Below are 10,990 nucleotides of genomic sequence, written 5' to 3' on the forward strand. Positions count from 1 at the left end.
ATTTAAGTTATTAATTTTAAGGTAGAATGAGGTATTCAAACTTGATAAATTAATTTAAATTTTTAATAGAGTTTATTAAGTCTTTTATATTTCGATTCATAATGAAACACGAATAGGTATAATATGTAAAATATATATTAAGTACAAAATAAAGACAGTCACATAGCGAAAAAAAAATCTGCCCCCTTCCGGCTCCATCATCGGACCCTGGATACGAATAATGAAACACGAATAGGTATAATATGTAAAATATATATTAAGTACAAAAAAAGACAGTCACATAGTGAAAAAAAAAAACTGCCCCCTTACAGCTTCATCATCGGACCCTGGATACGAAATATTCGTCAAGGCGAATCACACAAGCCCTAACTCCATAGGGTTCTATTGTTTTGTTCCGGACGGAGGTGGCCATTGCATCTCCTCCAGATCCATTATCAGACAGAGCTAAGAAATAAATAAATAAATATTATTATAAGTAAACAAATAACTAAAATAATTCATCTTACTATCTTACTTCTTACTAGTCTTACTAATATTATAAATACGAAAGTTTGTGTGGATGTCTGGATGTTTGTTACACTTTCACGCAAAAACTACTGAACAGATTTTGATGAAACTTGTACACTACAGCAGTACTAGGCAGTCTGTGTTCAACTATCACTCGGGTCGGACGTTCCTATCGCAAGACCTTTGGTTCACTCAGTTCCGATACGACTCTTATGCTGTGTGTAATTATTTTCGTGAATACACTGAGTTTATTCATTTCTACGAGTGGATTTCATTTTGCCTGAGACCTACGCCATGAACCCTGAACCAGAAGACCCTGTCGCCAGCGACAGCGACGCTCATCCATCCCTGGCGTCGACCAGAATAGCAATGTATAGGCTATAATTTATGACGATCTATGACAAACTAAATTTCAAGCGGGTGAAGCCGCGGGCAATACTACATATTTCATACTAGCTTTTTGCCCGCGACTTCTTCTGCGATGAAGTGGAAAATGGTTCTAATAGAATTAAAATATTCTAAGAAAATTAATTTTGTTAAATGATTATAATATTTTTTGATATAAAATCTACTAATTATTATGTTTAAATATTTGAATACTTACAAAATTATGAGATCTTTCTAAAACAAAATTAAAACACTACACCTGCCGCAGATTTCTTTGTAAACAATGTTTTTTTGTTTTTCCTTCAGGTGCTAAAATCACCAGGCTATTGTGTGCGCATACTCTGGAGTATTCCACATACAACTGGTCGTCGGAGAAGCATAGATTTCCATTAAGTCTACTCCCGCTACCATATGGAACTCCGCTAAAACTCGTGAGGGCGCCAACACTTGCTTTTGTATCGAAAATTAGTATGAGCAGCTGCGCACGCGGTTGACCGTTGCAGGCTCTATGCAACCACACTATTTTAAACCGTGGTCCCTAAGCATGAGATGGGAAACTGCACTCTCTTGAATTCTCTTGAATTTGATGGTGTTAGGGGAATCCTAGGAATGAATACAGACTTTCCAATGGAATCTCCTCATCAATATTGCGGAATTGCGAGTTGCAATGCAATGTTACGTTTTCACTTGTTATTTTATTGTAATCTGACCTTGATTTTTCAAACACGTGTCAAAAAAAATTTAAATCAAAAGTACTAAGGAATATTTCATTGATATCAACTTAGAAACAAGCACAGATCACAGAAACTAAAGGGAAATGTGACAAGGGACAAATTGGAACATATTGCTTGTGAAAGCAATGATGACAGTAGCGACGTCATTATGTAAACAGTTTATATTGCTTGCATAGTACTAAAGATTATTCGAACGTTGAATACTGATACCGCAGTGGATAATGAGCACATAATTTGATTTCTTTGTGTGTGTGAATTTCTAATACGACACTGAGTTTCGAACTCAGCGCATTACTTATAATAATAATAATAAATAATAATAATAATAAATCTTTTGGACAATTTCACACAGCGCCAGCTAGCCCCAAAGTAAGCAACTTAATGCTTGTGTTATGGGTGCTAGCTTAACGGATATACTACTTATATACTTTTAACTTATAATAATAATATAAATAATAATAAAATCATTTATTTGCAAGCTTAGCATCTCTCTATATTTCTATGGAACCAAGTTATCTCCAAAATAGCATTCCACACCTTTTTAACCTAGTCAGGTAATAATTTTAATAAAATACGAAGCATGTCATCTATCAATAGGATAAATGTATATTTTAGAAGTTAATAAATTATGCATAAAATATAAACACTAGAAGTTTAGTTAAATCGTAGAATTTCTGAAAAACAAGTACTAAAATCGTACTGAAAAAAAAGTATTAATATGTTATCTAATTTATTTATTAAACGTCGAATTTTATCAAAGATTTTGGACTAAAGTTTTTGAAAATATTTTATAGCCTACATAGAAAAAATTAGGATTCTAAATCGTGAAATAATTTTTTTTCGGAGCCTATTGCCTCCAAACGAACTAACAATTAAATCTTTCCTCTTTTATTAGTATAGATTTAACAACAAAGCTTCCCTCTCGAAACAAAACGCTTCTTTTTCTTCTTCACGAAACAAAACTCAAAGCGGATAAATCAATAAACAAATCTTTGGACAATTTCACAGCGCCATCTAGTCCAAAAGTAGGCAACTAATATGCTTGTGTGGTGCTCGCATAATGGATATTCTTTTTTATAATTTATTTATTAAATTAAATACATGGTACCTACATATTATACATAGTTACACCCAGATTCGTCAAAGAAATTAAAATTCATCATTTCAATTTCTGCTCGGCCGGCCGACTCGAAACAGCCTCTCGGCATAGTATCAAATGTATTTGGTCGCTGTACAAATCACCGCTTTACGACACGAACGCACGTAAACGTCACGGCGGGAAAAATGACACAGGTCCTGCCTTGACGGGCGCTCGCGCCATACTAATCGATGTCGGCTTGCGCATTGTAATTTATACTGATATTCACATCAATATTTTGACAAAGTGGTTACTAATATTTAAGCAATAACTGTAGAAATCAATTCTACAATGAATATTCTTTATTTTGGGATACTTTTATTGCAGTTATTGCTGTGTTTTTAAACCAAAAACCACGATCAAAATGTGACGTTAATCTTCAAATTTGCCAAATTATTTTTATATTTTACTCAATAATGGTAATGAAATTCAAGAATCTATTTCATTAATGGACTACAAGAATATATGTCCGATGATTACTATATATTTTTAAGCTTATTATATGAGCATAAATAATAGATACAGGACTTTGAAAATGAGTCTGCGGCAATTTTTCCGTAAAATGGTTGTGGGAGATGGGGCACTGTGAATTAAGCAAAAGAGTTTTAGTAAATCCGTTTCATTAATGGTCAACACCAAGGATTGACCTATCTTTCGCAGTTATTAAATAATCTCTGGGTGTTGCTTAAGATAGTAATTCATGCTTCCAAAATCTTAGAAATTCGCACGAAAATGTAAAATGGCTCTTAAGCTTATAGAAAGGCGAAGGAACGTCCATTTGAATAAAACTTATAATGGTGGTTTCATTTATGTTCCTTGACAATTGATTTGACTTAGAAAAAAGTTATAAGAAAACGAAGAATTCCTTTAAAATTGCGATTAATTGACTCACGAAATAGCGTACATATTTTTTCTCGGGTGTCCCCTATTTCGTGACACTACCGAATCAAGGATATTATGGATAACATTTTGATGCTTGGTTTTTAAATAATTATTTATGATAATTTAAATGTAAGTTATGAAACAAATAATACAATTATTTATGTTTCTCATGACCTAAATTCGGTATATGTTTCGTTCACTAGAATCTACATGACACGAGTTTGAAGTTCACATAAATGACCAATTTTAAGAGAAATTAGCATAAGTACTACCAACGTAATTTTGGTTTTATCTCAATATGTTTTATTTATATTTGTTTATTTGTATTGCATATGAGATAGATAATAGTTAATTGACACAATTTGACAATAATCCATGAATTTTACTTGGGAAATTTGGAATAATCAGTATCACGAAACAAGAAACCGTATTATTGTTACTTTTTTCCAAGTTCGTGATATATAAATGTATAGTGTTAGGTACTTTTATGACACATGCCATCAAAGACATCGACATATATTTTAGTTTTTAATACTTACCTACTTAAGAAATTAATTAATTACTTACTTTTTATTATGAGTCATTGGCGTATCTGGGGTTATTTTCAGGGGGGGGGGGGGGGCTACCCTCACTTGAAGCAGCTCCAGGGGTGGGATTAGGGGGAAGGGGGTGTTAGCCCCCCCCCTCCCCCCACATTTCTAATGACTTGTATAACTATTTTTATACACTTATCGTCAGAAATAACAAATCAAAATTTTATGGGGGGGGGGGGAAGGTGGTAAGTCACCCCACATTTCTAATATTTTCACATATTGTTAGAGTTAACAAATCCAAATTTTATACGTAGGTACGTACCTACCTAGCTAGACTCACATTATTTCTCATAAATATTTCAGGTACGTAATATCGTCAATTTCACACAATTCATTTATTCTAAATATACATTATCGTTTTTAAATTTATTAAACCCTTAATCATTATTAAAATATCCTAACTCGATGCATAAAACCGTATCCCGAAATAGGGGACATGAGTTCACGAACTTAGAAACCGAGCAAAATTTTATCACGAAACAGGATCCAAACAAGAGGTCCGCAGAATAATTAATATTAAAAAAAGTTCAAACTATATAACTATAATTTATGTATTAAGTTACTGTCAAAAGACCAAAGTTTAGCATACAAAAGCTTTCATACTGATATCATGCTTGGTTATTTTTAAATAAAATGTTAAAGTCGTAAGAGCCTTAATATACCGAAGTAGGGGGCACTTACCTTATTCTGTGGTAGGTAACGCTAACAAAATTAACGCGTGAATTTTTTATAGACAAATGTAATTCAATATAAAAAAGTAGGGTAAAATATTCCGTTGACCTGTGGCAACACTTACAAAATACAACCGTGATATTTTTTGAAAATTATTATTTAATTAAAATGAATTGGAAATGTGCTACTTACGGATAAAACATGATCCCATGCACTTTCTTCGTAATTCCAGTAGCATTCTTACATGTTGGAACGGCACAAGACGGCATAATTTAATTATAAAGTGTCAATCTGACGGATATGTAAACAATGCGCGCGCCGGCCATTGACTAATTGCTCTAAAGTCAAATTAGTGCGATTTGGAGTAATTTATATGAATACACATTTACGCCCGTTGACGGTTTCTGGTTTGTTCCGTATTCTGAGGTCTTGGTCTCAGAATACAGAACAAACGTCTTGGTCTGAGACAACCTAACACAGATGCCATCTAGTGGCGCAGTATGGAGTTGCATTGTTAAGCTTCCATCCAGGCATCAACAAAGGTCTCGATTTGTGGCTAAAAATACTTAGGGAAAGAAAAAAGTACAAATACAAAAAATAATTAATTTATTTTCATGCATTTCCTTAAGTGTAAAAATCAACATTCATTTATTGGACCCATTAATACAAATTAAATATAATAAAACATTTCAATAACTAACTACATATAAAAATAATTATAAAACAGCTTAACCTGCCACGGGACAAGGCTCCTTCAATTCTCTTTGGAGATTCCTAATAAATAAAAGTATACTTAATTTCAAAAACAAATCTAGCTACCATGACAAATAATTTGATCATAAAATTGGCAATAGTTGTTTTATGCAATTCAGTTGTTCCTGCAAAGAAACATTCCCTTCACCATTATTTATAACTAAATCCCACTGATCATAATCATCTAAATCACATTCTGAAGCCACATTGTCCACTCCGTCTTTGAACTGGAATCCTCTTTTAATTCGAGTTTCTAAATCTGCTGTAATCCTGATAGTTTTGATGAGGTCTTTGTATGTTTCTTTAAACCAGCGTATGTCGTTCTTTCTTCTTATGTCGCTGACAATCCATATAGGTTTTTCAGAAGCTGGAATTAATAGAAAATGTTTGATAATTTCTTTAAGACTTACTGACAAATTCAAATCATTTTAATGATTAATCAAAGAATCATCAAAGCAAAGGACAAATAATATTGTCATTAGCGTATTGATATATTCGTCTAATTACCATTACTACAAGCTTCCCTACAAAAGTAGCCATAGTCTTTTTCTCTCACACTATCGCTCCATCTTATCATCTCTAATCTATACTGCTCTTTGTATTCACTGTGGCTCAGGAGTTCATCCAAATTTAGATTATTCTCTTTCGCCCAGTGACTTTTGATTGGTGCTGATATTTTAATAATTTCACATTTTTCTTTTAGCCTAAAATGAAAATGTAAAGATTTACTAAATTTGTACTTAAAATATTTTAAGTCATTTTGTAGGTACCTCAACTCCCTCAACCAAAGTAAGAAAAGCAAAAGAAAAATATAGCTTCATCAGTTAGTCAGGGAAAATATAAAATAGGTAGGTATTATGCCTATTTTACATCGTATAAACACTACTTACTCTTGTTGTAAATGATCGGTTAAAAAGTCTTTTCCTGATTTTCTTTTACCACTAAACAATAAAATAATGCCCGGTGCCATTATTTGCCACAATACGTTTTTGAATTTACCTCTGTTTCTTATTGTAATTATTTAAACAATAACAAATTTCCTCAAAATTATCACAGCCCCCCTAGACAAAACGCACTTTTTGATCGAATCGAAAATCGAATCCGTCAAAACTCCATACAAAAAAGGGGCTTTTCGACCACTTTTCGACTGGTTTGCGATTATAATTTGCACTTTGTCTAGACCCACTGGACTACGAACAGACAGTGGCACAGATTAGAGATTATGTCTAAAGAGACAGTGGTTGAGTGACAGTACTGACCTGACAGTTGCTTGCTGTGACACTGACAGACAAAATGACATAAGGTTGCAGTCCGAATTCGATCCGCGTATATTATTTATACCTACCTAGTAACCATCATTCATCTTAGATACAAAATATTTGTTTCTAGCTATGCTATAGGTAGTCTTTTATAGGGTTCAACAAGATACATGCAAAGAATTTTACTTATTTTATTTTTTAATTTATATATTGCTAATGTTAACTTTGGTCTGATTCGGACAATTCACTTTGCAAGCAAAGGCGTAGAATTTGTTCAGGCTAGTATTCATCGTCATAGAACGTAGTCCTATGAAAATATCGCTAGATGTCGTCCATAGTACCAGTCGCAGTACTACAGAAAAGTTCGTCGCCACTCTACATTTTTTATATACTTACAATAATTCCCCTAAAATGTTTGTATTTTAGTTTATAAAAAAACCTAATTAAATATTTTTATTAACTCTTAACTGAGTACTGTGCTGTATATATTTGTTCCATAACTTCACTATCTTACCGGATAAGTTTTACGTGTAAGATTTCGTAGCATATTATTTTACAGTAGGTCTACCTATATACCCTCATTTTATAGGTAGGATCTTACAATCCTAGCCAAAAACTAGATAAGCGTTCAAGAAACTGACAATTTAATGAACGAGTACCTTAATTTTGAATAACCGACTACTTCGTAGCAAATGACCTAACGCGATATTCAACAAAATTTATTAATCCAGCCCGCTACTAAACTAAGCCGATATCCGTGACCGAGTGAATGAATAGCTCCGTATTCGATATGCGCCGTAATAGTATCGCCCACGCCGCGTTATTATACCCACCATAACATATATAACTATAAATAAATTCGTGCCGACACGAAAAAAATGGCGTTATTTGAATGCCGACCGATAATTTAAATGTAGCAACAACCGCTTTTAGCTTACAACCTTAATTGACTTAAAAATGCTTATCAATATTACGCATTCAAAAATTATTACAACCACCCTTCAGTTACAATCGAAACGTGTCCTAAACGCGTAACGATTTAAGCTCTATGTAGAGTGGCAACTCGCCGAACATGCGCCGTTATCCAACGAAAAGCAAGTTCGAAGCACGATGCACGCTCACGACTTTCTGAACAACTCCGGACATGACATTCCACGTTTCGTTGTAGATTAGAACGGGACGGACAGAGAACCACCCGCCGAAAAAAACGAGACAAGCAACCGCCGGAGCAGTCCACGTGGACTGCTTAATATCAACACAGGAGCAACGACCAATAGAAAACGGTACCGCTAATGTATTTCTCACCTCCGCACTCACACCAAGGACTGCTGCCATTCTTGCATTATTTACGGGATTCTCGACTTTCGGTCGTACGTTTAGAGTTTTAAATCTTATGTTGTGGTGACGGTGTATTCCGTTTTCGAAACGACTTATAATACGGTGTTGTTACGATTTTGGCTCGTAAGTCTGGGAGTAGAGGGTGTGTTGTTGTTTGCGGAGTGTTCTGCGGTTCTTGAATTTAAAACGATTCCCAAGAACACGGGCGCAAGTTGGTGAAGGTTGGAGGAGGCCGCGGTGCAAACTGCATCGTCACAGTCACCCCTCGCCTCACCCGGCCCCCTCCCGGTTTATTGTAGTAGTGGTGCATGTGTGAGTGTGTTTAGAGTCAACTGTTGTGCTGAGGCACGAGGTTTTCATAGCTGCGAGTTGCGCCGCTGCACTCAACGGTCGCAATATTTTGCCGCTGCAATATGCCGCTTTTTATTTTGTGGGCGTCGTCGACCGAACAAAGGTTTTTGAATTTCCATTATGACACCTCACATGATGAGTATACTTCCTAGAATGTTACATTCATATAACCATTATCTGCATTCATCATTCTAATCAACACGTGTCGTGTCATAAGAATTTATTACACATTAACCGAAATTGACTAAGCACCAAACCAATTAGGTGTCATTTTCAAGGATCCAATTAGTCAGCTGTTAAAGAATCTAAAAGATAGACCTAAATCAATCAACGTCGAAGGAAGTCGAAATTTAATCTCCGGCTGAGATAGGACCTCGCTATTTTACGGGAACAAAAAATAATAACGAAGGACGTATCAAAGTATTAAAGGCCTTTCGTGGAAACAAATCGGGTCTTTAGGGGGTTTATGATTATTCTTGATTCAATATGAGGGGTTTCTTTGTCGATAACGGACCCGGAAATATGAGGCGGGGTAAATAGGGGAGCGGAGTCGAAGTTCGACGCATGCTGAGGGCCGCGGAGCATTCAAGTGTCAAACACAAAGTAAGACGTTAGCTTGTTTTTGAATGGCTTAATTGGATTCGCTGCAGAGTTTTGCGGAGTCATAGCTGTGAACTTTTGTTGTGAACTCGCCGGGTAAGTTTTATTTCGTCTCTTATTAACATCGAACGACGTTCAATTAGGAGCTATTAAATTAATATCGACATGTATGTGACTCTCCATTTTGCAAATTGGTCTCAATAAATTATGGATTTACACTTTTATACATTTGTAAGTAATTATGAGATCGTATACCAAAATGAATCGTTAGTTTTAAACTATACGAATTTTAAAGCCATTTTATAGCGATTAGAGGACACACATTTTGCAACATTTTGGAAGGCGTGATGCGTTGATGTCTTTCATTCAACTAATTACATTGGTGAAACTATTATAGCCCTAAGATCTTATTTGTTGAAGAAAAAAGGATTTTCTTCATTTAAAATCCACGTATCCATCGGTAGTTATGGTAGGTATCCTCGAACCGTAATCCCTGGGTTCGATTCCCACGTGGGAAACCCAAAAATATGTTAGTATTTTTTCTTGGATTTTCACTAAGTTTCTGAATTAACTAGTAGCTCGTCACATCCAAATTAAATAAAGTTAAAGTTGTCTCGAGTTCATACGCAAGTAATCATTGCATAATAATATTAATATTACTCTGTCAGAGACTCATTAAAACTTTAAACCTTTTCAAGTTGAAAACTTCAAAAATTCCATGAAGACGTCAACTCATTTCGCAGACCATCGAAATGACTCAAAAGTGTTTACAATAGAGTATCTCTGAGCGTAAAAGGATAATAAATTGAAGTGATCACATTCCCCATAAGTGGACATAACTTCGTTCGTTTCGCAAAGCACTTACGTTGAGGAGGCGATAAAGATGCGAGCCACATCAATTATTTATGTAAATACTACAAGCGTTTAATAGCATCCTTTTATAACACGTTGAACTCCATTGTTGTGCGTTAAGAAACGCTCGAGTCACGCAATTAAGCGTTCTATTAGTCATCGCCTGATCTCAGAAACTGCCTTTTGACGTTACAATAGATGTATTGAGACAACTATATATTTGGTTGAACATTTGTAGATACATACTTAAAAATAATACTTCAGATTATTTCGTAATAACTTCTGCTCGAAGATTATTATGGAAGCAATAAACATATTGAGTATTGAGTATTGAGTATTCTTCTGCGTGGGATTTAATAAGCACAGGACAATAACTTAAGTATTATTTATATACCCACCTGGAATAATGTCTAATTTATTTCAGGTAGATAGAAGAATTTTTCCAATTTAATGAAAAATGATGTTACTAAGAGAAAGAAGCCTCCATTCGATAAGCTTTTTATTCAACTAAAGACACCTATTTGAGCGAAATTTAAAATGATTTTAAGTGCCTAGGATGAATTTATCAAATGTTAATGAACACCATTTTTGGAACGTATGAAAAATGGTAACTCAATTTGATTGATGCCAACGTAACGACAGGGCAGAGTTTATAATGGAAGAGTATATCAAATAACAACGAAAGAGCGGAAAAGTAATTATGGAGTCAATTAAGGCGGTTGAAAGTGGCACAAAGCTATTATAATCTTAGGAATGTAAAGAAGACACGTCAAGCTACACTGTGGCGTCTTATTTTGGTAGTTATTTTCGATTTTGCATAAAGCTCGTAGAGACGATGGTCGTTGGGGCAGAAAAGTTCTCGAATGGCGACCACGGACCGACGATCTGGCAAAGGTCGCGGGAAGAACCTGGATGCGGGCGGCG

At 34.8% G+C, this 10,990-nt stretch overlaps 1 protein-coding gene across 1 annotated transcript; it reads right to left on the reverse strand.

Moving 5' to 3' along the window:
- Window positions 1-5,502: 5,502 nt before the first annotated feature.
- Window positions 5,503-6,852, reverse strand: LOC135079117 (phosphomevalonate kinase). The gene is made up of 3 exons (XM_063973714.1): window positions 6,557-6,852; window positions 6,174-6,370; window positions 5,503-6,033 (listed from the first exon to the last, which is right to left on the reverse strand). The coding sequence occupies exons 1-3, from the start codon at window positions 6,634-6,636 to the stop codon at window positions 5,750-5,752; spliced, it is 561 nt and encodes a 186-aa protein (XP_063829784.1). The 5' UTR covers window positions 6,637-6,852; the 3' UTR covers window positions 5,503-5,749.
- Window positions 6,853-10,990: the final 4,138 nt, after the last annotated feature.

Source organism: Ostrinia nubilalis, chromosome 16 (assembly GCF_963855985.1).
Source record: "Ostrinia nubilalis chromosome 16, ilOstNubi1.1, whole genome shotgun sequence".
NCBI lineage: Eukaryota > Metazoa > Arthropoda > Insecta > Lepidoptera > Crambidae > Ostrinia > Ostrinia nubilalis.